Source organism: Manihot esculenta, chromosome 16 (genome assembly GCF_001659605.2).
Source record: "Manihot esculenta cultivar AM560-2 chromosome 16, M.esculenta_v8, whole genome shotgun sequence".
Lineage (NCBI taxonomy): Eukaryota > Viridiplantae > Streptophyta > Magnoliopsida > Malpighiales > Euphorbiaceae > Manihot > Manihot esculenta.
Genome location: NC_035176.2, coordinates 30,294,640 through 30,321,244, shown reverse-complemented (window position 1 = coordinate 30,321,244; position 26,605 = coordinate 30,294,640). Strand labels below are relative to the sequence as shown.

At 32.2% G+C, this 26,605-nt stretch overlaps 6 protein-coding genes across 9 annotated transcripts; 3 read left to right on the top strand and 3 right to left on the bottom strand.

Moving 5' to 3' along the window:
• Positions 1–1,682: 1,682 nt before the first annotated feature.
• Positions 1,683–4,584, top strand: LOC110603123 (vacuolar protein sorting-associated protein 2 homolog 1). The gene is made up of 5 exons (XM_021740808.2): positions 1,683–1,948; positions 2,359–2,489; positions 3,084–3,188; positions 3,891–4,151; positions 4,247–4,584. Exons 1-5 carry the CDS (start codon positions 1,912–1,914, stop codon positions 4,382–4,384), a joined length of 672 nt encoding a protein of 223 aa, XP_021596500.1. The 5' UTR covers positions 1,683–1,911; the 3' UTR covers positions 4,385–4,584.
• A 483-nt stretch (positions 4,585–5,067) lies between these two features.
• On the bottom strand, positions 5,068–6,266 carry LOC110603428 (RING-H2 finger protein ATL51). Its single transcript, XM_021741159.2, has one exon. It carries the CDS (start codon positions 6,147–6,149, stop codon positions 5,517–5,519), a length of 633 nt encoding a protein of 210 aa, XP_021596851.1. The 5' UTR covers positions 6,150–6,266; the 3' UTR covers positions 5,068–5,516.
• Positions 6,267–9,138: 2,872 nt separating this feature from the next.
• LOC110602985 (mechanosensitive ion channel protein 10) lies at positions 9,139–12,406 on the top strand. The gene is made up of 5 exons (XM_021740621.2): positions 9,139–10,872; positions 10,969–11,092; positions 11,207–11,500; positions 11,585–11,787; positions 11,882–12,406. Exons 1-5 carry the CDS (start codon positions 9,398–9,400, stop codon positions 12,153–12,155), a joined length of 2,370 nt encoding a protein of 789 aa, XP_021596313.1. The 5' UTR covers positions 9,139–9,397; the 3' UTR covers positions 12,156–12,406.
• Positions 12,407–12,616: 210 nt separating this feature from the next.
• On the top strand, positions 12,617–13,402 carry LOC110602986. Its single transcript, XM_021740622.1, has one exon. The coding sequence runs from the start codon at positions 12,822–12,824 to the stop codon at positions 13,188–13,190; it is 369 nt and encodes a 122-aa protein (XP_021596314.1). The 5' UTR covers positions 12,617–12,821; the 3' UTR covers positions 13,191–13,402.
• A 615-nt stretch (positions 13,403–14,017) lies between these two features.
• LOC110604037 (40S ribosomal protein S3-3) lies at positions 14,018–16,964 on the bottom strand. The gene is made up of 6 exons (XM_021742075.2): positions 16,810–16,964; positions 16,550–16,697; positions 16,291–16,462; positions 14,589–14,643; positions 14,368–14,499; positions 14,018–14,288 (listed from the first exon to the last, which is right to left on the bottom strand). The coding sequence occupies exons 1-6, from the start codon at positions 16,837–16,839 to the stop codon at positions 14,100–14,102; spliced, it is 726 nt and encodes a 241-aa protein (XP_021597767.1). The 5' UTR covers positions 16,840–16,964; the 3' UTR covers positions 14,018–14,099.
• Positions 16,965–22,566: 5,602 nt separating this feature from the next.
• LOC110603080 (protein ELF4-LIKE 3) lies at positions 22,567–24,444 on the bottom strand. Of its 4 annotated transcripts, none has more exons than XM_021740750.2 (2): positions 24,165–24,444; positions 22,567–23,124 (listed from the first exon to the last, which is right to left on the bottom strand). In XM_021740750.2, exon 2 carries the CDS (start codon positions 23,065–23,067, stop codon positions 22,723–22,725), a length of 345 nt encoding a protein of 114 aa, XP_021596442.1. In that variant the 5' UTR covers positions 23,068–23,124; positions 24,165–24,444; the 3' UTR covers positions 22,567–22,722. The 4 variants fall into 4 exon arrangements, with proteins under 4 accessions (XP_021596442.1, XP_021596443.1, XP_021596444.1 ...); XM_021740751.2 differs by lacking the exon at positions 24,165–24,444 and adding an exon at positions 23,767–24,018; XM_021740752.2 differs by lacking the exon at positions 24,165–24,444 and adding an exon at positions 23,235–23,756.
• Between the last annotated feature and the right edge of the window lie 2,161 nt (positions 24,445–26,605).

Sequence of the window (26,605 nt, the reverse complement as noted above, 5' to 3'; positions counted from 1 at the left end):
TGTGGCATGTTCGAAGACATGTATGCAAGTGTCACATGCTGCTGCAAAAATCTTTACACCCCTATAAAATATCACATGGACATATTCGGCACTTTGATACGATACTTTATAAATATTTAAAAATGTAAAGATGTACATTATATTTATTTAACTTTATTACAATCTTTAATTATATTTTACAGATAAATTACCATAAAAATATAATTAAATAAATTTTTTTAATTAAAACATTGATGCACGGTTAACATTTTTTGAAAATTTTATTATTTATTCTCTTAAATTAAAATACTAATTATTTAATTTTTAAAAATTTTAAACTTCATTTAATAATATTTCTAAATTTATAAAAATTACATAAAAAATTACATTAATAATATCATTTAATATGAAATACTTTATATTTTTTTAATTAAGATTTAATATTTTAATTTATTATTTCATTTTTATATATAAAGTAAAAAATATATATATATATATATATATATATATATATATATATATATATATATATATATATTTTAAATAAAAAAAAAAGTTTTAGAAATAGCTGATGATGATATAGAGCCACACGAACCTGTATGCAAAATAAAAGTGTTCGGCACTTAGAGTGCCGAACACTTTTATTTTGTCAAGGCTTCGTCGGGGATTCCTGACGAAACCTTGATATTTGTGCGTGTTCGACATCCAAGGTGCCGAACACGCCACATTAGTCACGGGAGTAATTTTAAATTGCTCCCGTGGTAGGAAATAGCTTGTTCGACATTATTTGTGTCGAACAAGCTGGTCTGCGTGGCAGTTCGACACCCATGGTATCGAACGGCCTTTTGTTCGATATTCAGGGTGTCGAACAAGCGTATTTGGTAGTATGACTGTCGAACACGCTGAACACACATAATTCGAAAATATTTTCGAATCCCATGTGAATTGATAAATATTTTTTGTTGTATGCATGGATCGAAAAACAATGCTACTCCTTTCGCGTGCAAAGACTGACTAGCATAAGTGGAGTTGCCAATGTTACCAATTCTAGGTTGATCGCATTTTGCTGACCGCATTTTGCCTCCGCAAGTCGATAATGACAGCGGTAATTGTTGTTGCTTCGAAGGCGGAGATAGGTGGTGGCATCCCTTCTTCTTCGAATCATTTGTTCAGTGCTGTGCGTGTAATGAGCTTAGGTTAATGAGCTTTTTTTCGTTTATGAACTATGGATTTTGGACTATCTGTAATTTTTTGAGTTTTAATAATCTGAATCTGATTTGGGTCTTTTAATATAAGTTTAATTTGCATGATAAAAAAAAATCTTGGCGGCTAAGTATTGAAAATACATCAATAATAAATTAATTTGAGAATATTTAGTCAATTTTGGTATTATATTTAAAATATTTAAATTAAAAAGTGTAATTTATCGAGATTTTACATTAAAAAAAACTCAAGAAAAGCCCATCAATAGCATATTGGGCATCATCCAAAGTATAATACGCAACGGGAAACTGTAAATGGCCGGAGCCCGAAGGATCTAGTGAGCCCATTATCGCTGTCGACGTAAAAAGAACCATATAAAGAAATTGGCCCCACAATTATAGTGGGCCACGTATGCCATCGGATAAACGAAACTGAACACCGTACTAAAATATTAAAAACCGTATCAAACTAAACTTGTTTCAATTTTACTAATTCACTGATAACCGAACCGAAACCGTACCTCTACGGTACTTCCCTTCCCTGCTGGCTTATTCCTTTCCTTAACCACTAGCGCGTAAAAATAAAAAATAAAAGGGAAGACTGGTACTGCATTAAGCATTAGCGCCACCTTTAAGCGATCTCTCAATATCTGAGAACCCATAAGATCCGATCAATTTCGTCCCGTCCACTGCTCGTAGAATCGGAATTCTTCATCCACGCCGACTAGACATGAGTTTCCTCTTCGGCAAGAGAAAAACCCCTGCAGGTTCTTTTACTTTTTCTTCAATTCTACGTTATCGATCTGTCTTTAATTTTTCCCGTTAATGTTCTTTTGTGTTCTTTTGCGCCCTGATTAAGTTAGAACCCGGTAATTTCAGGTTTTGATTATCATTATGACTTTATATGATCAGAATTGAAACACGATTGCGACGCTTAATCTGTGATTATTCTGTTTTATGGGCGAGTTCTGTATGTGAGATTTAATTCGTTTGAAACTTAGTATTTTTCACCCCGAGATTGATCAAGGACATGTCTAATTGATCAATTTTTTTTTTCACATTGATTTTGTTGTGCATCATAAGTGAATGAGTATGCTGGATATGAATGGCAAATTGGCAATTTTTAATCAAATTGTTGTTTGTATGAATGGCAACTGATGTACGTTTTGGGTTTCAGAACTTCTGCGGGAAAATAAGAGGATGCTGGATAAATCTATTAGAGAGATAGAGAGGGAGAGGCAAGGTCTGCAGGCTCAAGAAAAGAAACTAATTGCCGAGATGAAGAAGAGTGCTAAGCAAGGGCAGATGGTGTGCTACTTTTTCTTTGCTTATAACTTTCTGGTTTATTTTAAAAATAACTTTATAGGTATTTGTCAACTATTTTCTATCTGCTGAGTCTAAGCTGATGGAGAATATTGCTTTCTTGCAATTGTGTGTGTGTGTATATATATATAGTGCTATTCATGTTGTTTTCTGTTTTGGTTAGTGATTATATAAAAGTTTTCGTAGATGTTTAATATTAATTGATTGAAAGCTTAACAAAAGAATGCCAGCTAATTCATCTTTTATGTAAAAGCTTGTTGATATAATGTCCCAGGTTGTGAGGTTGAATCAGTTGTTTAGATGTTTTAGTGAATCATTAAGGAGGTTCTGATTATAATTTCATTATAATGCAAAATCATATTGTTTATCTGGTAAGTGATGCTAAAAGTTGAGCATGAATGAATTAATCGTAAAGTTTTCTCGTCTGAAAGGCTTTAATTTGGAGAGTATTCATTCAATGCTGACGTCATTCCCCTTGCTCTCATTTTTTTCTTGATATGTTTTTAGTTATCTGAATATTTAAATGAAAAAGGAATTGAACACCTCACTCACAGTTGATTTTCCATGATATTTTTGCAGGGAGCTGTGAAAGTAATGGCAAAGGACCTTATTAGGACAAGACATCAGATTGAGAAGTTCTATAAGCTGAAGTCACAACTCCAGGGTGTCTCTCTTAGAATTCAGGTATATCTTGCTTGATATTACTCTTTTTCCCTTCTTTTTTATGTGTGTGTGTGTGCATGCTCATGCCCGATGCCTTCTCTTCATGATTTTGAAAGCTTTTAGATTAGCATTATAGTATGACCTTTGTGATGAGACCAGCCAAGCTGATTATATAGGAATTAATATCTCACCTTTTCTAAAACCTTACTTGAAGAATGATAAGTTTTTGGATTTTTTCATGGTATATATCTACTATATGATACACACAGCTTTCTTGTTTGAATAGCTTGCATACAACATGCAAAATTCTGTAGGAGTAATGTTATTTGCAAAGCCATCATTTTATAGCAATGTGCAATGAAATTTCAAATAAGAACAAAGGCAGATCATAAAAGTGTCTGTTTCTTGAAGTTATTCAGTTGATAATGAGAGCTAGTATGGTCAAACATGTAATTTTCTGGTAGTCTCTGAATGAGAATACAGAAGATCTTTTGAGTATAAATTTGATTGGCTAACATACCCTGAAATTCTATAGATAGAACTGTGAAAATATTGAACTCTATTTAGCCTTTTTTTTTTCACCTCTTCTGTGTGTCTTGAGATTTGCAGTGTTTATAAATTTGCAAATTGATCAGCTTTTGCTTTTTGGAAAACTACAACAAAGCATTCTTTTGTCTCTGTCTTAATGACATAGTGCATTTGAATTTTTGAAATACTATGCAGACATTGAAATCTACACAAGCAATGGGGGAGGCGATGAAAGGTGTGACGAAGGCAATGGGCCAAATGAACAGGCAAATGAACTTGCCATCACTACAGAAAATTATGCAAGAGTTTGAGAGGCAAAATGAGAGGATGGAAATGGTGACCGAGGTCATGGGAGATGCCATTGATGATGCATTGGAAGGAGACGAGGAAGAGGAGGAAACAGAAGAACTAGTGAGCCAGGTTCTTGATGAAATTGGAATCAACATAAATCAAGAGGTATTGTTGTGGTGTCGGCTTTTCCTTTTCCATGCACTGGGCATAAAATATGCATCAAACAATAATGACCAGATTTTTTTTCCTTGTACCTGCAGCTTGTGAATGCACCATCATCTGCTGTAGCTGCGCCAGCTGCAAAAGGCAAGGTTGCACAAGTGGAAACAACTGGGAATGATGACAGTGGGATAGATAGTGAATTACAGGCGAGGTTAGATAATTTAAGAAGGATGTAATCTTTATCTTGTTACACTTATAAAATGTTTACATCTACACTGAAAAGATCATTAGTTTGGCCTGTGTAGCATTGGTGACAGTAGTTCCAGAATTTTAACTCCTGGTTTGGGGGACATGTGGAAGTTGTATAAAATATTTATTTGGATATATTTACACACAAAAATCTGAAATGCATAAGGAAAATTGGTTTTGATTTTTCCCTTTTCCTTTTTCTGACTTGTAGCCAGTATGTATTTCCTGTGTTGAATGGTTGATTGCTCGTCTGCTTATTACATCGAGTTCTTTTTGTTACAGCAGCTAAAAAAGTAACCCTGAAACCAGGATAATATATTGCTGGCACAGATCAAAAAATGCCTGCTGCCTCTAGTTGTACAAGTCCAAAAGAAAGGGATCATGTGTTGGGTACACTACCATTTGTTCTCTTGATTATGTCAAAATTAACAATTTGGCAAGTTTGGTCAAGTCAATTATTTGGGCTTTCTATCTATTTTATGCCAATTTAACCATTGGTAAATAGTTTAAAAGATAATAAATGAGAAATATAAGTAATAATAAATATTTAGGAATAAAAATATTTATAATCTTTAAAACACTGGGAAGAAAGTGAGCGCAAAATTGAACGATAGAATTAACATTTACATAGACTAATCAAGTTAGAATGCATAAAGATTAATAAAATCTATTTTCTAAAATAGAAAGACCAAGTCATTAATGTTGTTATAATACAAAACAAAATAATAATATTCCCTAAATACATTCCACGTACTTTGAAGAGAATCAGCTAATGATTTCAGCTACTGCCAACTAATTAACAACATTTCACCAAAAAAGAAAGAAAATCTATGCACAAAGCGGACTACTAATATCTGTCCCTACCTACCGTCTCAGCTGTCAGCAAAGACTCCACTCTTGATACAAACACAAGATCAGCTTACAACGCATTTAGTGGAAGATGGTTCACCAAACCAAACAATCCTAGTGATCATGGCTGCCCAATCAACAAATACAAAAAAGACACAAGAACCCAAAATTACAAAATGAAAATTAAAAAAAAAAAATCCAAGAATTGTCCGGCACCGCCATGCCCGGCAAAGAGGCAATTAAATCTGATTTGGCAACACAGCCAAGAGTCTAGACGAGAGGCACGAAATGAACGTTTCCACCCAGCAAATTTTCTTGAGAATTCTCTAGCGTAGATGCTGCAGAATGTCGACGGCAGAAGGAATAAGAAGCAGCAACTCGGGAACGACAAAGTGGGCAATCAGAGTGAGAATACAGCCACATATCTATACAAGGAGCATGAAACGAGTGATTGCATCCTGGCAATTTCCTGATCTCTTCTCCCTCTTCAAAAACTGATAAGCAAACAGCACATTCAGAGTCACTGCCTTGGCCTTGGGTACTCATATTCTCATCCTTCCTGTATTTGAAAGTCGACAAGTCGAAACTCCGTCCAGCTGCTGCCGAGTCTGTAAACCGAGTTGGTCTCTGGCCAGACTGCAGGTCATGGCGTCGACGATTGGCGCACCACTTGATGATGATAAGGTTGTAAGTGAACAATACGATGACTGCTGTCCCAATAATTACAAGGCCATAATATAGCATTGGGAAGTTGGATTTCTGAGCAGGAGGTGGCGGCTCAATGTAAGGACTTGGAACATCACCCATGTTGATAAGTTTCTTCTGGATTGCGAAATGGGTAATTAAGCAAATTAAGAGTGGAATTGAGAAGTAATATAAAAGAATAAAATTGTGCATTAACATAACGAAAAATTTATTATTTAATTTTTATAATATAAAAATTAAAAGAGTAATTTCGCTTAAAATAATGTTATTTGGTTAATATAAAAGGCCTTGTTGTTGTGTAGCTATGGAAGACGAAGAAATTTATTGAAAAAAAAAAAAACTTGTAAATTGTAATCTATGGGGTTGGAAAGAAGACAAAGGACAGAGCAATCAGAAGACGGTGGACGAGGCTGCTTTGATAGAGATTGAATTATTAGATAACGATCCTTAGGTTAGGAAAATACAATATTATAATAAATTAAAATAGTTGATAAGATTCTCAATCATCATCCAAAAAGGTCAAGCAATAATCCTACCGGATTCTAATACGCTCCGTACGTTTCCTGGGGAGGCTAAAATTTTATATAAGAATTAATTCCAATTAATTTTAATTAAATGAATAAAATTAAAATTCCCTTGCCCAGAGCTTTCTCCTTTTTAAATTCATATTTTTTAATTTAATTTTTTATTATATTATAATTATAATTATAATATTTAATAAATAAAAATATTAAAATACATATATGAGTGATTTGAGGCGTAGAAAGAAAAGGCACTTGAAGGCCCACAAGTGTAGCTCTAACACAATAGCCCAGAGGCCCAATAAATTGATAATAACCATAGAGCTCAGAAACAAGGTGAGGGAAATTGCAAGGGAAATTTCTTCCGCCGCTTGACTTGTGCAATCTGGGCAAGGAGGCCGAAATCACCGCCGAAATTCCCAGAGAAAGCAAGATCAATGATTCACTATCAACCACCAAATCTATTTTAAAACAAACGGTAAAAACACCGCGAACAGCCTTTGGAGGGTGGCGACAGCAGTGCTCTCAGCCTCTCCTTCATGCCCATGCCATAATGCACAGCATCACCTCAGTCCAAAAACCTGAAATGGCAGCCCATCTCTACCTTTTTACCCCATCCCAATTCTTGTCATGACAATGGATAGGCTTAGACTTTCATGTACCAACCGATAAATCATGTCTGAAATCGTTGTTCCAACAATGTCTGCAAGTTGTGATAAAAATAAGTATTAGGTACTTATTTTCAGTCGTAGAGATAAATCTTTTTCATGTATGTTCACCAATTGAATGTTGCCAGATCATTAAAAAAAAAAAAGAAAAATGGATTATTATTTAGGTTATATATATAGAAATATTTTTAAAAAATTAGTAAAACAAAAAAAAAAAGAGAAATATCTCAATTATGGTGTATTTTAAAACTTGAAACTTTAATTGATTAATTTAATAGCAATTTGACTTGTTAATTAAATATATAAGTTGTATATTGCTGTTGATAACGTCATCTAAGATATTAATTTTTAATTTATTAATGGTTTGGTTATTGACATTTTTATTATATATTTTAAAAAAATTATTATTTAATTCTCTTATTATTTAATTTCTTAATTTTCAAAAATATATCATAATATCAATAAAAATTTTAAAAAATTTACTACTTAATCATTTCATTAATTTTAAACTTTAAACATTTTATTATTTATTTTATGTGATTTATTAAAATTATGAATTTTATAAAATTTAAAATATTAATTTTTAATTTATTAATGGTTTTATTATTGACATATTTCTTATATATGTTTAAAAATTTATTATTTACTCCTCTTATTATTTAATTTTTTAATTTTAAAAAATATACCATAATATTAATGAGATTTTTAAAAGCAACTGCATCATCAAATAAAAGTCAAACAACAATTAAACACACTTAAAAACTTAAAAAAAAAAAAGGTTAAATGGAGAGAAGACCGAAAATTTATCATTTAAGAATGCGTTATCTAAAATCAAATCGAATAAATTAAAATTAAAAATTTAATATTTATAAAAATTAAATTGATTTTGATTAGAAATCGAATTGAATCGATTTGATTAAATTCGATTTTATTTGATTTAATTAATTTAAATTTTTAATAATTTTTTTTATTCTTTATATTTTATTTTTAATATTTTAAAATTTAATTAAAATATTTTAATTTTAATTATATTTAATATATTTATATTATTAAAAATAATATAATACTATCGATTTTTTTTATTTTTTATCAAAATTAAATAAACTGAAATAATTAAAATTTTTAAAATTAAAAATCAAATCGAAATAAATAAAAAATTATATTAAATTTATAAATTAATTTAATTGGATAAAATTTTTTAATTTAAATCAAATATTAGTTCAGTTCTCTCTCCTCTCTTTTCTCATGTTGAGAAGTTGATGCTTCTGACATTATTACTTAGTTTATTCTATATCAATATATTTAATATCAAATTACTTTAAACAGATCATTCCCATAAATTTAGGTTTAATAAATTAGAATATGAACTAACCGACAATCATCACGTGTTATATATCTTATTCGTTTTGTAATATAATATTAAGCTGAGCATAAGTGCTCCTTTTAATAAATTAAAATAATAATAATAATATAAAAAGATAATTAATTAATTAACACTTACCGACTCACACATCTCACTTCTCCACCATCTCCTTAACATAGCTCTCCGCAGCCATTTCATTTTCCATTGTTTAATTTGTGGATATCAGATTAATTTTTTAATAATTAAATAAACTTAAATATTTATGTTTAAATTTATATATTTTAATTAATTTTATTTAAATATTAATGTAAATGTTTAATTTTACATAACCCATTTTCGTATAAAATCAAACTTATTCTTAAACAACTTTATGTATTTAAAAATTAAAAGATTTACTATTTAATTATTAAATATTATTATTATTAATAAATCAATCTTTACATTTTTAATTTTATTCAAATATTAATGTAAATGTTTAATTTTACCTAACTACATTTTTAAAATTCGTTAAGAAATTTATATATTTCTGTAAAAAAAAAATTATTGAAAAATAATTTATTATTTGTGAGGGATGGGTAATAATATATTTAAATACAAAGCTTCCCGGCAAATTATATATGCGTATCTATGGATCCTTCTTAGTCAAAATTGCAACGCCAACGCTTTCCTTTTAGCTCTCTTCTCTGTTTCTCTAGCTGCCGGATTTCTTTGAAGCACAAAACTAGGGTTCCTCCATTCTCTTTATTACCTATTCTTCCGATTTCTTTCTCCAATTACTGTCGGTGGTCAAATTTCCTTGAAAGTTTTCTTATTTTCCCCAGAAACTTGATTCCTCAGACTTTTTTCTAGGATAAGTGCTTGTCGAATGCTGAGTTTTGAGCAGAGAGCACGATAATGGAAGCTGGCAGAGTGGTGGTGGAGCATACAGGAAAAAACGATGTCGTACTCCAGATTTCGACGAACCAGGAAGCTTACTTTGCTTCTCAGGGAAACAAAGATGCTAAAGCTTACACTGTATCAGAAAACTCCCAGTTGGGTTCTTCTCCAGAACATGGAAACCTTGAGTTGATGGAGGATCCAAGGTTGAGGATCAAGACATCCACGTTTGTAACTTCTCCTTCTTCTTCAGACATAGCAAGGCAAAGTCCAGTTCTCACACCAACTATATCCAAGCCGCCAAAAATCCCAACCACCGACTCCATTACACGGAGAAAATCGTTTGCGCGTTCTGAGTTTTCGAAGCCGAAATCAAGATTGGTGGAGCCATCGTATCCAAATGATGCAAACTTAAAAGAAGAAAAGGCGCGGTTGGGGAATTCAAGCTCGCCTTGTAGTAAATCACCTTGTCCAACTTCACCAAGCAACGGAATAAGTATATCCACGCAGAAAGATAACTTGAAATCGGCTCCAATTACCCCGAGAACGCCATTAATTGGAACCCCAGGACCAGAGGATGACGATGATGAGGAGGTATATAAGACAGCAAGTCTTAAAGTGAGCAAGAGAATGGGTAACAAACGGAATATATTAATCTTATTTGAGCTTACTGCATTTATTTGCTTTTTGAGTTTGCTAATTGCGAGTTTGACCATTGATAGACTGCAAAATTCTACGATTTGGGGGGTAGAGTTATGGAAATGGTGTGTTCTGATATTAGTTATCTTCTGTGGTGGATTAGTTACTGAGTGGTCTATAAATATTTTGGTTTTCTTGATTGAAAGAAACTTCTTGCTAAAGAAAAAGGTGCTTTATTTTGTATATGGGTTGAAGAAGAGTGTTAAGGCTGTTCTTTGGTTGAGCTTGGTGCTTCTGGCTTGGGGCTTGCTGTTTAATCGTGGAGTTAAGCGATCCAGGCACGCTAAAAAGGTTCTAAATTACATTACAAGAGCTCTTGCTTCTTGTCTTATTGGGGCTGCTATATGGTTGCTCAAAACTTTCTTAGTTAAATTACTAGCATCTTCTTTTCATGTCACTAGATTCTTTGATAGAATTCAAGAATCAATCTTTCATCAGTATGTTCTTAGAACTCTTTCGGGGCCTCCTGTGATGGAGATAGCTGAAAAAGTTGGAAGCAGCAATACAATGCCAGGCCAGTTGAGTTTTAATAATTTGAAGAAGCAAAATGATGAGAAAAAAGAAGAGGTGATTGATGTTGATAAGCTTAAGAAGATGAAGAATGGGAAGGTTTCTGCTTGGACCATGAAAGGATTGGTTAATGTTATTACAGGTACAGGGTTGTCTACTCTATCAAACACACTCGATCAGAGTGATGAGGAGGAGGGTGAGCAGGACAAAGAGATTACAAGTGAGTGGGAAGCAAAAGCTGCTGCTTATAAGATTTTCAGGAATGTCGCAAAGCCTGGAAGCAAGTGAGAATATCTACACTACCTCATTAAATTTCCAGCAATTATTGCCGCTAGTTTGTTCCAGGATTATCTCACTTTTCTCTCTGTTTAATGGATTAGGTACATTGATGAAGAAGACCTCTTGCGTTTCATGAAAAAGGAGGAGGTGGACGATGTGATTCTACTGTTTGAAGGAGCGGCAGAAACTGGAAAGATTAAGAGATCAGCACTGAAAAATTGGCTGGTTAGATCTCTAATTGCCATTTTGCATAAGGTGTTTCAGTTTTATAGAGTTTAGAGGATGTCAGAAAATTTTTTGAACCTCTAGCCTCTCAGTCTATGAGTTCTAGTTTTGCAGGTGAATGTTTACAACGAGCGAAAATCACTGGCACATTCCTTAAATGACACGAAAACAGCAATCGAAGAACTGAACAAGCTTCTTTCAGGAATTGTGTTTCTTGTGTTCTTGATTGTGTGGTTACTTATGATGGGGTTTTTAACAACCAAAGTTCTTGTCTTCATTTCATCTCAACTTTTGCTTGTGGTATTCATGTTTGGTAACACAGCCAAGACAGCATTTGAAGCCATTATTTTTGTGTTTGTGATGCATCCATTTGATGTTGGCGATCGCTGCGTCATTGATGGGGTACAGGTAAGGCCTTGATCCCACGAAAATTTTTGTACGTACCAGGGTGTATGTGCATATCAACTTGATTGATATTCCGGTATATTGCAGATGGTTGTTGAAGAGATGAATATTTTGACAACAGTATTTTTGAGATATGACAATGAGAAAATATTCTACCCAAATTCAGTTCTAGCTACCAAACCAATCAGTAACTTTTACAGGAGTCCTGAAATGGGTGATGCTGTAGAATTTGCTGTTGATGTTTCAACTTCAATTGAGACTATTGGAATTCTGAAATCTAAGATAAAAGCGTAAGTGAAATCTTGTATATATTTTTCTTGTTGTTTATTGGTTAAGAAATTAATCGAATGTTGAATAATGAATGATGGTTCCATCATGTTTCAGGTACTTGGAGAGTAAGCCTCAGCACTGGCGTCCTGGCCACAGTGTACAGGTTAAAGAGATTGAAAATGTGAACAAGATGAAAATGGCTCTCTATGTTACTCACACTATAAACTTCCAGAATTCTGGAGAAAAGGGCAACAGAAGATCTGATCTAGTATTAGAGATGAAGAAGATTTTTGAAGAGCTTGGTATGAAATATCATCTTCTTCCTCAAGAAGTTAATATTAGCTACGTTGGCTCAGCAGCCATGGCAGTCCCACCTCTCACTCGATGACAGTTCTTCTTTTCTTGCAATTGTTTGTTTCGTTTGCATGTGTAATCATTTATTCTTTGAAGTTGTATCATTATTACATGTATCATCCTTGCAAGCTGGGCTTTAAATTTCTGATATGTAACACCCAGAATAATCTGGCTGGGAAAACCACAAGATTCTGAACTTTGTTGTTGTCCTTTTTTATCACTGGGAATAAAGAAATTGGTCTTATTCCTTCAAAGCAAAGAAGTCAACATAAATAATTTCTCTCTGAAGGCTAATTGGAGGTAGTTTTGAATTTGGAAGGTATGTGAATGGGCCAACATGATATCTCGCTGTGTGGCAAGCCCTCCAAAAGTCCATTCTGGAGCCCAAAACGCAGCTCTGAAAGGAAAGTAGAGTACTGATACCTAGGCTACATAGAACTACTGTTGCCACCCAAGAGAAATGGAGAACTCTCTTCCATATTTCAAACTTGATGGTGATTGGCCCAATCAGATAACCTTATCCACCAATCCCTAACGGAGAAGCTGCCACGTAGGACAGCGATCAAGATGGCAACGCCACCTGATATCTAAAATTTCCACCTCTCATTGCATCCTCTCCCCCACTCTCAAACACAGCCTTAAGAATACCATCTCCCAAATAAGGACAGTAAATTCGTAGAACCAAAGATCGGAGAAAGAAATGGCCTCAACTTCAGCTGTTTCAATGGCTATGCCATTAACTTCTGCAAGCCAAAAGAGGGTTCTTCCAGGGTCAGAGGCCTTCTTCAAGCCATTGCATGTGAGGCCATCTAAGGCTACAGTGGCATCAAAATCCAATGGGAGGTTTCAAGTGAAGGCTTCATTGAAGGAGAAGGCAGTCACTGGGTTGACAGCAGCTGCACTCACTGCTTCCATGGTGATTCCAGAGGTGGCTGAAGCTGCTGAGTCTGGGGTTTCTCCATCTCTCAAGAACTTCTTGCTCAGCATTGTGGCTGGTGGGGTTGTGCTCTTTGCCATTGTTGGTGCTGTAATTGGAGTATCCAATTTCGACCCTGTCAAGCGGAGCTAAGGGGTGTAATAAAAAAATTTCTTAGGTTTCTGGGAATTCTTTTTCCTCTTTTGTGTTTATGTATCTCTACGATGTTTCTAGTGTTAATCTGTCTTAAATTCTGTGTTTGTTTTGTCTGTCCCTTCCTCAGCTGTAATTTCACCTGAAACCTGTGGATTCTGACATTTTCATTTTCTAATTTCGCCAATACAAGAAACATAAATTTCCAGGAAGTCGCAAGTTTTCAGCCATGTTTGGCAATACTTAGCCGTTTAACATGGATAGTTAATGTAGCAGTGATTAGTCAAGAAGTACATGCCGCCGAAAAGTTTAACTGGATTTGATATTCTATTTCATTTTTTTCTATTTTAAAACCATTTGGATACTAACATTGACAATTTTATTTATTGTATAAAAGTTTAACATGCAATTCCTCCTGAAAAGCTGTTACCCAAGTCACTCCGATATGGTCTTGAATCTGAACTTGAAGAAAATGCCTATAATCACTAATCAAATTCTCGATTGCATCTATCACATTGCCATTTTGAGATTCCTGAGCTTGTCACTTTCTTGTTACACTGTCTATCACCAATCATCCAAGGGCAAGCTGTATAACAGAATGCATCTAATCTAACAAAAGTTAATCTTGCACACACAGTTGCACATACCCCTTGTATAAGAAAGTCTTTGAAATTAATTCAAAGAGATTTGACTTGATTTTCAAAATATCTTTCAATTGTTTGAGATTTTTTATTCTTACCATTAACTAAATTAAAACAATGGCCAGCCAAAGAAAATTGATATCACAATAGAATGGTATCAAACAATTCTTAAAAAAAAAAGGAAGATTGAAACACTGATGGAAATAATAATAATAATGATAATAACAACATCACATCAATAACAAACAGAACATTAACAGAAAAGGCGTTAAGCCACCGAGACTGGAGCTGGGACTGGGACCTCAATATCGGTAGCCAATACAGGTGGTGGACGTGCGTACTCCTCTTCCTCCTTGGGGGGATGGATTGTGACCAAATCTGGTAGAGGTGTTGTTGGGCCCTGCTTTCCCTTGGGATCCCAATCAAGCATAATCTTCACCTTGATACCAAGAACACCCTGTGTGCCAATTATAGACTTCACAAGTGAGGTTCCAACATCCAAGGCTTAATAAAAACTGAACAAATTGCAAACCAACCTGTCGTAAAAGTACATGTCTCACAGCAGAGTCAATATAATCTTTGACTGGCTGACCAGATGAAATCATATATCCATCCTTAAATTTCATAGATTTTGCACGCTGTGCCCTTAGCTTCCCGCTGACAATCACCTGATCACAAGCAGCTACAATTGAAAATGGTGATACCAATACAACCCCCCAAAGTCATCAAAATTAGAACTGGTTACAGACGAACCAACCTCACATCCCTTGGCACCACTTTCCATGACAAATCTCAACACACCATAACAGGCCCTTGGAGATGTAGAAAGAATCAAGTAAGTTTTCAAATTGTACATTCATAACCAAAAAAAAAGGAAAATATAACGATAGAGAACAGTAACTTGTGGCAAATTAGAAGATTCGAAAACACTTCTGGGGATCAAAATCAAACAATTATATGTTTCTATCAAAACAATAGCATACATATTGAGGACAAACACTTTAGTATCTCTAAGACCAACCGATATGTTAATGGCATATTCGCCACAAATAGGAAGGAAATGAATGGCCTGAATGTGATCAAGATTCAATACAAAGTCACATAGGCAAGGAAAAGACTGTGTACCCTCACTAAGGTTAATGCATGAAAACATGAGAGTTTCATGAGAATAATGGAAGGGAGGAGCTTGGTTAATTTTGTCATCCTCCGACACAAATGTTGGTAAGGAAGACCAATCTGCTTTATGGATGACATAACATACACATCAAATGATGGCAAAAGAAAAAAAAAATACATATAGATATATAGATATATAGCCTCACTAAGGTTACTGCAAGAAAACAAGAGAGTTTCATGAGAATGATGGCATGGAGGCGTAATTAATTTTGTCATCATCCGACACAGAGGTTGGTAGGGAAAGACCAATCTGCTATAAAGATGACATAACAAACACATTAAAATGGTGGCAAAAGAAAACAAGAGTTGATAGAGAAAACCTCCAGCTCTGTAGGATGCAGATGACATAAAGCACACATCAAAATGGGCCAAGACTACAGGGAAGTGAGGGGAGAACTAATAGAAAAACTGAAAAGAAAGAGAGATAGAGCAGAAATGTAGCGAAAATAGTTGCACTTAGATAGCATAAATCACTACAAAAACCAACCATGAATTCTTAAGCACATAATATATAATCATGAAATCTTTCTACAATTACAAAAACATAAACTACAACTGACCTAACTCACTAATTCATGAAGTATTCACTAGTTGGAAAACAGAATTCACAAGGTTGATGGATTTCTAGTTCCAAGAATTCAGTACAAGTTAATCACCACCAGCAAAGAGAACCATTTAAAAGTCCCCCGAGGCCAGAAAAAAAAATGCCCCCAGGATCTAAAAGTATAATAACATCGAATTAACAACCAAAGGAAGGACGAAATCCACTAGAAACTAAAAATTTGTATGATTTTGGGAAAAATAAGATTATGTAGATGGTCAAGAAGAATAAAGTAGATGAATTTATAAAAATGTACCCTACCTAAGGTTACTGCATGAAAATAGAGTATTTCATGAGGATGATGGCATGGAGTAGTTTCTTAAATATTGTCATCTTCCGACACAAACTTGGTATAGTGTACACCAAATCTGCTTTGTAGATGACGTGAGAAACCCATATATAGTATTTTAAGAAATAACGAGATTTCTCTTTTATCGCAGACAAGACCATTGACTGTTGTCAAAATAGTAACAATTTTAACAAAGTCCTTGGTCCGAACTTTCGTATGTTACATATAACAAAGCTAGATGTTAACAGGTTAATGAATGGAAGTTAGAAATCAAATTTCTCCCTTTTCCATTACTTTCTCCCCTTTTCTCTCCTCTAATTTATTGTTCGAACAAGGGAAATGGAACAAAGGGTAATAGAAAAATCGAGAAATGAAATAAATGTTAATATATACCTGCGAACAGCAAGACCACCAAGGAGCTTGTAGCGAAGAGACTCGGCCTGAGCAATGGCGCAAAGCCCTCTGTTGTTAACCTTCTCAGCATAGAGTTCGACGCTGTTCTCTGGGAATTTAAACCTCTTTTGTACCACGGAGGTCAGCTCCCTGATCCTCCTCCCCTTCTCACCTATAATAAGCATATTCAATCAGTAAATCCTCAAAATCCTAATCACAAAAACGAAAATGAATCGAGGGAAATACAATCATTTATTACCCAGAACGTTTTGAGTTCGGGTAGCTCTAATGATAATCTCAGTACGCATAGGGGTGACCCTAACCTCAACGCCAGAGTATCCATCCTCGGCAAGCTCTCTGGTCAAAACCTCGTTAAGCTCGGCGAAGAAAACTCCGTCAGCGACGAACTGTATAACAACAAAGACAAAAATGATATACAAATTAAGTGGGAGGAAAAAGAGTTGCTCGGTTAGCGCGAGGCATAAAACAAAGAAAAGTGAAGAGGAGAAGGTGAAGGACTTTTCGCTTCTTGCTTATTTGGGTTGCCATTCTGTAAGGCTGACAATGGCAATAGAAGGTTACTTGCAGAGGCGAAGATGTTAGTGCACAGTGGCAAGCTCTCCGCAAATCGTCGCTCGATGTCTGGACGACCCAAAAATGAGGTTATATATTAGGAGGGTTTTGATCGGACGGTGGATATTGATTCTAGGGTTTAGTTTTCAAGGGATGCAGGGCCTGGGATATTGATCCACTCCGTTGGAACTCGACTAGGCCTGGGCTTTTTATGGTTGTTGATATCTCCGAACTCATTGGATCCTATCTGATCCAACCTAGTGAGCCCGAGGAAATGCAAAGAGAAGGTCAAACGCGGCTAATATTTTTTCAATGCGATTTACAATTTAATTATTAACTATTACTATTATTAATAAGTCAGTTCTTATATTTTTAAAAATTTATTAAAATATTTTTATCGTTTCTCTCCGTCAATAAAATAGTCATTTCATCTATTTTTGCCATTAAAAATATAATAAAATACCAAATTACCCCCTTATTTTCCTTCGACTCCTTTTTCTTGTTCATCAATTCTTCCTCCTTCTTCTACTTTTTCTTCTGCTTCTGCTTTTTCTTCTTCTGCTTCTGCTTCTTCTTCTTCTTTTCTTTCATCATCATCATTTTTTTCTTCTTTTTTTTCTTCTTTTTTGAGAAGGAGTAGAGACTATTTTGTTGACAGAAAGAAATGATAAGGACGTTTTAATAGATGTGAGAAAAGATAGGAACTATTTCGTTGACAAAAAGAAATGATAAGAACGTTTTAATAGATTTTTGAAAATATATAGAGGTACGATTTCGTTGACAAAAAGAAACGATGAGAAATGACTATTTCGTTGACGGAAAGAAACGATAAGAACATTTTAATAGATATGAAAAAAAAATATGAACTATTTTATTGACAGAAAAAACGATAAGGACATTTTAATAGATATGAAAAAAGATAAAAATATTTTAATAGATTTTTTAAAATGTAGGGACTGACTTATTAATAATAGCAATATCCAATGATTAAATAAGGGGTTTTATTTGAGGGTAAAATTGGATTTTAAAAATTCTCTCAACTCCTTTATCTAATTTTAACGGAAAAAATGATAGAATGACTATTTTATTGACAGTAAGAAAATATAATGACGTTTTAATATATTTCTAAAAATACAGGGACTGACCTGTTAATAATGATAATACCTAGAAACTAAATTATAAATCTTCATTTTTTTAATTTATTAGGTGGCATTGTACAATCATTAAAAAAAAAAAAGACAACGAAACCACGCAACTGCTTTGCGTGCTCTACCAAAACTCCGATTTCAATCAATTATCCCCATCTTTTTAACTTTTGGTTTTTAATTTAATGTTATGAGAAGATCTAGAGAGTAAGTTTTTACAGTATGAGTGTAAGTATAGATGGGGAGGAATGCGTTCCTTTCCTTTTATTCCTTTCTTTTTATTTCTCTCCTTTTATTCCTCTCTTTTTGTCCACTAGTAATGTTTAACGGCTTCTACGTTATAGTACTATTTGTCTCTATCACACAGATTCGTATGTACAGAAGCGTTAAAACTCCTCTCCCCATTAGACGACTATTTAATTCTCTCAGCGCGCATGCAGGCAAAGCTGCGAAATGACCGAGTCTGCTAACTCTCCTCACGTCACATCACCGAACTGAATTTCTCCTTTAGACCTAGGCTCGCGAGTGACCGGATCTACCTCGCTTATCTGGGTTAGATCTCAAAACACTGAATAATTCAGTGTAAGGTTTTGTGGGTTTTGAATCAGTTCTATCCTTCTAAATCTGGCCTTATTCAGGACGGAAAAGACTCGACAGTTATCACAATTCACGGACTTTTAAAATGTTAAGTTTTTTTTTTATCCATGCAAAGAGAGTGTATTTATTGTGGTCTTGGAGGCTAGAGGTACAATAATTTATAAATTGATCCACCAAAATCCAAACCACAAAGTTAAGCCAAGCCTAAAGTTCAGAGTCCACAGTAACCTAAAAGTCTAAAGTTCAGAGTCCATAGTAACCTAAAAGTTAGGGCACTGTTTAGAAGCACAAACCAACCAAACTCACGCACCCATCACTGCTTCATCCTTTGTTAGATAAATAAATTGGCATTCGCCGGATAAAGTTCTTAGTTGGTAACGGTAAGTCTGCGTTGCAAAAAATGACTTTTGCAATTTCATCTTAATTTTAACAATATCATCTTAATTCAAATAATATATATAAATCCATAAAAGATTTGTCTAGTATGAAAAAAATTACTAATTTAAAAACAAATTGCATAAAGACACCACATTTTCAAGATCTCGAGTTTAATTCTGTCTTACTGCCTTTAAATAGAATTTATAAATAAAAAACTCTTAAAATATTTTTTAATATTTAATAAAAGTTAATGTTTTTAAAATAAATATAATAAAAAATTAATAAAATAAATTATCTTTTTTTGAGAAAATAAGGTGACAAAAATTATAAAACACATGAAAAAAAATTGCATGATGTGCCTGTTTTTAAAAAAAAAAGATGTAAAGAAGAAAAAAAAAACTACTTTAGAAAATGTCACCATGAGTTTGATAGCAAAACAAGATAACGTGGCTCTGGCAAAGCTAATTAAGAAGCAACAAGTTAGAGATAAACTTTAATACAATCAAGCACCGAATCGTACATATCCCCTCTAAGTTGAAAAGGACAGAAAGCTAAAGGAGGAGAAAAAAATTTAAAAAAAAAAACCTAACTTTTATTTTGGTAATCAATAAAAAATTATATAAAATAATTTATTTTATAAAAAAATTAAAAATCATACATAATTTTATTTTTTTAATTAATAAGAATTGAGTTCATTTATTTTAAATAAAAAATTAATTAAATTGAATTACTATAAAATTATTAATTTATTAATTAATATAATTGTCCAATCACAATCAGAAACCTCAATTATTATAGCTGCCATGGCATTGGTGAGAGGTAAAATAGGTCAAAGAAGATGCATACTCATATGAAATTAGGTTTGTAGCTATTATGATTATGCATGAGAATAAGTAAAAGTTTTTTTGATTTTATTCTTTAATTTTATTGAGTAAAATAAACAAAAGGGAATTTGTGTATGCAGATGGTAGGGAGGTTGTTGATGAGTTTGCTTTATTATGAAATATTATCATGATTAATTATTATATAGTTTTCATTAAGGAATAATTGGTCATTTCAAGCATGGGCATGTATCATATATTATAATAATAATAATAATAATAATTATAAATTGGATTAATGTATTTGGGTCCAAGTAATGATGTAGATACCTAAAAGATCCCATTATTATAATTGGTTAAGGGGGCAAATTAGACTTGGGTTCCTTTCCAACCTATTTGCTGGAAATGCAAGGAACATTTTCAAAGAAAAAAAAGCAGATTCCCACTTCACATGTCATGCTATTGCTATTGCTATTGCTATTGCTATTGCTATGCCTTAGTTTCTTTTGTCTTGGCTTAGCCTTCCCCCTTAGCCTCTCAAGGCTCCTACTCATTTCTTCTTCATATTCATCATTATTAATCTTAATCTAAGCATGCCCTTCTCTTTTTTTAAGAGAATATTATTATTTACTTCTCTTAATATATAAAAATTCATTAATTAATTTATTAATTTACAAGCTTTCCTAATTAAACCTTTAATTAATAAGCAGCTGTAGTTTTTAGCATTTGCGTTGGCGGCCGGCAACCGCTGGATTTCGTTGACGGAATCATCAAAGATTAATACCCCTTTCTATCTCTCTCCTTAGCTTGGAAAGATCCATCAGCTGATTCCGAGAATTTTCTTGAGAAAGTGACACCACCTACCTGGTACACACTGGTAACGTTTGTAGTTGTCATCACTCATTTGATTTTGTTATGATTGCTATTACGTGTATTATAATTATTTATTTAAAACCTGTTTTTGATATTTCTTTGTACTTGTTAAATACTATTCAAACAATTATTTTTTTCTTGTTTACATACCTCATTTGTCATCTCAAAATTATATTCTTTCAAACATTAATTTAATTTAAGGTAATAATATGAACCAGCTGAGCTGCCTGAAGAGCTACGTAGCCTGCAATGATTCATTCAATCAGAAACATTATTTTATAGAGATTGTCTGATTGTCTCTGAGCTTCAGAGTTTTGAGGAGTGATTCAGGCAAGGATGTCTATCCCAAGTTGTGGCTGATAATAATTATCAGTACCTTTCTTTTTTATTACAAACTGTCCCATATGCCTTGTCTGAGAGCAACACTTCACCAATTCAATGTCTCAATTAAAGAAAAGAAGCCATGAAATCATAGATCATTAGGTAAAAACTTCAAATTCCAAAATCACAGGTACAATGAAGTGATGGAACAAGCAAAGATTAGATTTTTAAAGGGACAAGAATGCAAAATGGACCATATGGAAGAAGAAGAAACACCCTTACCACTAGCTTTTTTCAAAAAAATCTTACCAAAAACAAAGCATTTTCCAGCAATCACTCTTTGGTGGGCCTTTTGCTATTAGATGAGAAAATTAAGCTGGTGCCATATATGTTTGGGTCCACAAAAGAAAAAGAAAGAAGACATTTTCTCAATCAGAGCTGCTAGAGAATCATTAACTTGAGTGAAGTCATAAAGGGTATTAAATGCAAAAAAGAAAATGGAAAAAAAAATTATAAGAATTGAAGAGTAAAAGAGAGAGAACACTTAGTAGAGAAGAAGAGATAAGCATGGGGAAGTAAATTTTGAGGGCCCTTGTCATGTTGTTGGGGGTCACTATTACACATACCTGTCTGTCTCTTGAAACTATAGTGCTTTGTTTTTAAACTACCCAAAGAATATTTTTTATTTTTTTTAGAGATTGTCATTGGTTAGAACAGATTAAAAAAATAGTCAAAAAGCTCATCATCATCATCTCTTATCTGAGATTCTGTTCCTGTGGTGGTGTGTGATTGGGAACCAAAAAGATTATCTAAAGCTGCTTTCTTCCTTATTGTTTCAGAGCATCTTCACAGAGATGATGTATGTAATGTATGTATGTTCATTTCTTCACTGACCCATAAACAAAAAGCAACATGAACATCAATATCATAGCAAAGAGATCAGTGGGGGATAAAAAGGGCAAAAAAAAAAAAGTAACTTTGGCTTTCCTGCATGGGAGAGACTGAAAACAGTATCTGCAAACTCTCTTTACTTCTGTTCTTACTTCTCAGGTAAGGTCTAGAAGAAATTACTTTGGATTAAGGTTGAAAAGGGAATAAAAGGGAGGCGTTGTGGAGAGTTTCAAAAGGAAAAAGAGAGAGAGAGAGAGAGAGAAATAAAAAGTGGATTATGATCATTCATGAAAAAGAGGTTTGACAGAGAAAATTGTGTAAAGAGTAAAGAATAATGATAGATATCAGCCTTTTTGACAAACAGAAAAAAGCTAGGAGAAGCTAAAAGCTCTTAAAGGCCTAAGTTTTATCAAAAATCAAAAGATAAAAGAAATATGCATTATGAACAGATCAATTATGTAGACACAGAAAATCAAGTGAAACTAAATTTCTACAGAATGGAAGGAACAGGATATGAAAAAAGGTCTTTAAATATGTATGCACTGACTACTGCGAAGAATAAGAGCAAGAAGAAAATGTTAGATAGCAGAAACATGGTTGATTTCAATTAGATCAACTGCTACACAGTTACAAATGGGCAGAAATTTTGGCCAATTATTTCTCTTAGCAGAAAGGTATGGAAAAGAAGAAGTGGATAGATATAGAGACAGTTCAGCAATAACAAAAATTTTAAAAAAAAAAAGTTACAGAATCTAATAATCATGTTCTACTACCTCAAGGCAATTGTGAAATTCTTCATGCAAAGAATGAAGAAAAGAAAACAACTTTTTTGGCTATGCAGGCCTATTTCTCTTGTGACCAGCTTTGCCATCAGATCTCAAAGCCCCACTGGAATCTCCTTCAGAGGAAGCTTCCATGGATTTGGAGAATGAGCTAGAAAGATCAGCATAAAGGTCAACCACTCTCCTGATGTTATTGTTGAGCTCCCTAATCAGACCCACATTTCTGCTTAGGTTGTCAGGGATCTTGGATTCATGGTTCTGATTTATCTCATTAATAAGCAGCCTATTCTGGTCCAAAATGTTTTGAACCTGAACAAAGTTCTTCTGAAATGTCTGCAAGATCTTGCCATCTATCTGGGTACCATTGCCAATTCCTGAAAATGTGTCGCCCTCCATTCTTCCTATTAATCTTCTCTCTGGGGGGATCAGAATTCTATCAAATCAGAACCAGTCCTGCATCAAGAACAAACCAAAAATATCAAGGATTTGAAAGAACAAAAGATGAAACTGTGTTTATTAAAAACTGAATGCATCTTTTTGAAAATTAAATAAAGACTAATAACCATATTCTTCCTATCTGTTCATGGCTACACTAACCAAACCCCAGATAAAAACATGAGAATCCTTGGATTTGTTTAAGGCGTTTTTGTTCATATGAGACAAGAGTCTGTAGTATAAATCATGACTCCCATGGGTTCCACTTTTACAGAGAAATCTGATACAAACAACCAATTATTATTATTATTATTATTGATGAAGTGAAAAAGCAGATCCCACTTCCATAAAAGGGAACCTTTTTTATGTACTGAGAAAATACTCATCTAAAACTAAGTTTCGAAAAAGAATCTTAGAGACCCAAAAAAACCAGTCAATGATGCAGAGAAGATGAGGCCATGAAGATGTACCAATGCACAGATAACATCATCAATCTTTGCCTTTTTTTTAGAAAAAAAATGTATATCTCAATATTCAAAAAAAAAAAAAATCCCAGATATATTCATAATAAGTTGACAAATCCAAATGGGATTTACTTAAAATTCAGAAATATCAGAAACCAAAGAACCAAAATTGGGAATTAAATGTCCAAAACCGTACATGAAAACTTGCACTTCCATAAGCATAATTCCCAAAATAGAAAAAAATAAATAAAAATAAAACAACATAAACTCGAATCCCATTTAAAAAAATAACAAAACGAAAATCTAAAAAAATCCAATTGCCATTTATGAAGATCCTCATATGAAAAGGAATTCAGCACTATTTCGAAATTCCGAGGGTAAAAAGACAGTATTAAACAAAAACAGGAAGAAGATAAGATCAAAGGCATTTAGTTCGAAAACAAAAAATATAAAAATTTAATGAACCCATCAACTCAAATAATCCATTAAACTCTAAATAAAAACAAAAGAATAGAAAAATAATATATTATTATTTTATTGTGCCTTCTCTCTTCGTATATATATAGTAATAATAGTGTATTTATGTATTGGTACCTTGAAAATCTGGAACATTACATTCTGGAAGAGAAGACACAGATTGAAGACGAGGGATTCCCGAGAAAAAGAGTGGAAAAGATCGCCGATTCTTTACCAGCTGAATCTCCCAAACAAGGTCCCCCTCTGAATTATGAGAATTTACAGGAAATAGAGAAAGAGAGAGAGAGAGCCTGTAGAGATAGAAAGAAAGAAGGAAAGAAACTGAGGAGAGAGAGAGAGAGAGAGAGAGAATATGAAGATTTGACAGTCACGCTCGGGACTCCTCTGTCTAAAAATATTTTAGCTTCTCAAACTCCTAAATAAAAATATATATATATATATATATCCACCTGTTAATTTCCTATTTATTGTTTTTTATTTAATTTAATTTTAATTTTAATTGATTTTATTTATTATAATTGGGTAATTTTACCATCTTTTGCTCAGATCCAAGGCATCATTTCTTTTCTTCTTTAATTATTGAGCACGTGGCATGTGATTCAGAGTGTTATGTTCATGACTTAAGGCCCACATTTTTTTTTCCTTTTTTTCTTTTTAATAATCAATCATACTTATTAATCGATTGGTATTTAATGACATTCCAGTAATAATAATTCAATCATTATGTGTTTATTTTTATGACATATTTATATTTTTTATAATTTTTTTCAATAGAAATATTTCCTAAATTTATTAAATATTAAATATATTTCGTTTCATGTATTTATTTTTATTTTTTATTTTTTAAATTCTTAAAAAATTTTATAATAATAAACACGATAATAAATATATTAAAATAAAATTAAAAAATTTTAATGAAACAGTCCGGTTCAAATTAATTTAAATAATTTTTAAATTTATTTTTTATTTAATTTAAAATAATTAATTCAAATTATTTAATATTTTTATACTAATTATTATTTATAATTTTAATTTACCATAAATTATATGAAATTTTTTCTACAGAGGGTGCGAATCTCACACTTAAATTTAATTATTTTAATTTTCTATTTAAATTTTTTAAAAAAAGCACTCAGAAATAATTCAATTTATATTAATAATATCTTTTTATTTAATAATATTATGTGGCTGAGTATAGGTGTAGTAGTTAGTATTCACCAATTGAGTATTTAAATTAAAATTATGATATATTAAATATATGAAATTATAAAATTATAATAATTAAATAAATATTAACTGGTTGATAATTTATTAAAAAAATAAAAATAAAAACTATATTACTTATTACAATTTAAATTACTCTAAATTTTTATAAATTAATAAAGTTAGTAAATAATAATTAAATTATTTTATTAGAAATTTTAATCAATCAGCAAAAATTTTGGACACACAGTCTACAATAAATAAATGTATTTTTTAACTTTTTGTTTATAAATTATTAATAATATTATTAATTTATATTAATTATTATGTTTTTTAAAAATTTAAATATTTAATATATTATAATTGTAATTCAAATGGATAAGGAAATAATTTTTTTATTTCAAAAAGTAAATATATAATTATGTATTAATATTGTTATGGATTAAATCTCAATTAAAAATATATTAAAAATAATATAAGTGGTTATAATAATATATAAATATGTATAATATTACATAACATCTATCCAATAAAATCTATAAGTTATCCACATGTAATAATAACCGGACATGTAACAAACTAATATGAAAAAGAAAAAATTCAAATACCTTAATATTCAAGTCATTGTTAAAAAATTCATCTTTCCTGCAATAACATGAATCTCGACATAGAGTTGTTGTTATCAAGCACAGATCATCATATTTCTATTACGATATACTGTTTAATAGAAAAATTCGAATTATGATAAAAATTTTTTATAAAATTTGAATTATAGTTAAAGTAGTTTGTATGATCAAAAAATTCGAATTTTATTTTTTTAGAAATCTTATAGCTAAAGTAGTTTGTATGATCAAAAAATTCGAATTATGATAAAAAATTCGTCTGTAATCGCGAGATTTTTTTCTGTTGGATGATGATATTCCGTATTAAATAGATAGCCAAATTACCATTGAATTATAAAAAAAATAACATATTCATCTTTACCTCTTATAATATATAAAAAAAAATTACAGAAATAAAATTATATTATTCATAAATACTAAAAGTTTTCAATAATTCATTATATGTTTTCAACTTGTTAAAATAGTAACTAGAGTTTTGAAGTGACTGTCGTGGGTACCCACCACTATCTCACTTTTTATATAAACTCTAACAAATCACAGTACAGTTTCATTCCAAATACATTATCAATATAATTTCAGCAATATTATTATGTATTTAAGATTTTAGTTTCCACTCGATTTTCACTTATGGTAATATTATAATTGAATGAGCAATGTTATAAAGAGTTGTATCTCATGTGATAATGAGTTTGACATCTATTAAATTAAATTGTTTTGTATTTTTCTATATTA

Bases quoted from the DNA above. Each gene is read 5' to 3' on its own strand.
- LOC110603123 (XM_021740808.2), top strand. From the start codon at position 1,912: ATGAGTTTCCTCTTCGGCAAGAGAAAAACCCCTGCAG. The intron at 3,189-3,890 runs GTATATCTTGCT...AATACTATGCAG, and splicing joins GTGTCTCTCTTAGAATTCAG to ACATTGAAATCTACACAAGC. The intron at 4,152-4,246 runs GTATTGTTGTGG...TTGTACCTGCAG, and splicing joins GAATCAACATAAATCAAGAG to CTTGTGAATGCACCATCATC.
- LOC110603428 (XM_021741159.2), bottom strand. From the start codon at position 6,149: ATGTTAATGCACAATTTTATTCTTTTATATTACTTCTCAATTCCACTC.
- LOC110602985 (XM_021740621.2), top strand. From the start codon at position 9,398: ATGGAAGCTGGCAGAGTGGTGGTGGAGCATACAGGAAAAAACGATGTC. The intron at 11,093-11,206 runs GTTAGATCTCTA...CTAGTTTTGCAG, and splicing joins CAGCACTGAAAAATTGGCTG to GTGAATGTTTACAACGAGCG. The intron at 11,788-11,881 runs GTAAGTGAAATC...ATCATGTTTCAG, and splicing joins CTGAAATCTAAGATAAAAGC to GTACTTGGAGAGTAAGCCTC.
- LOC110602986 (XM_021740622.1), top strand. From the start codon at position 12,822: ATGGCCTCAACTTCAGCTGTTTCAATGGCTATGCCATTAACTTCTGCA.
- LOC110604037 (XM_021742075.2), bottom strand. From the start codon at position 16,839: ATGGCAACCCAAATAAGCAAGAAGCGAAAA. The intron at 16,463-16,549 runs GTAATAAATGAT...TGCTTATTATAG, and splicing joins CCGAACTCAAAACGTTCTGG to GTGAGAAGGGGAGGAGGATC. The intron at 14,500-14,588 runs GTTGGTTCGTCT...GCTTGTGATCAG, and splicing joins GTGGTGCCAAGGGATGTGAG to GTGATTGTCAGCGGGAAGCT.
- LOC110603080 (XM_021740750.2), bottom strand. From the start codon at position 23,067: ATGGAGGGCGACACATTTTCAGGAATTGGCAATGGTACCCAGATAGAT.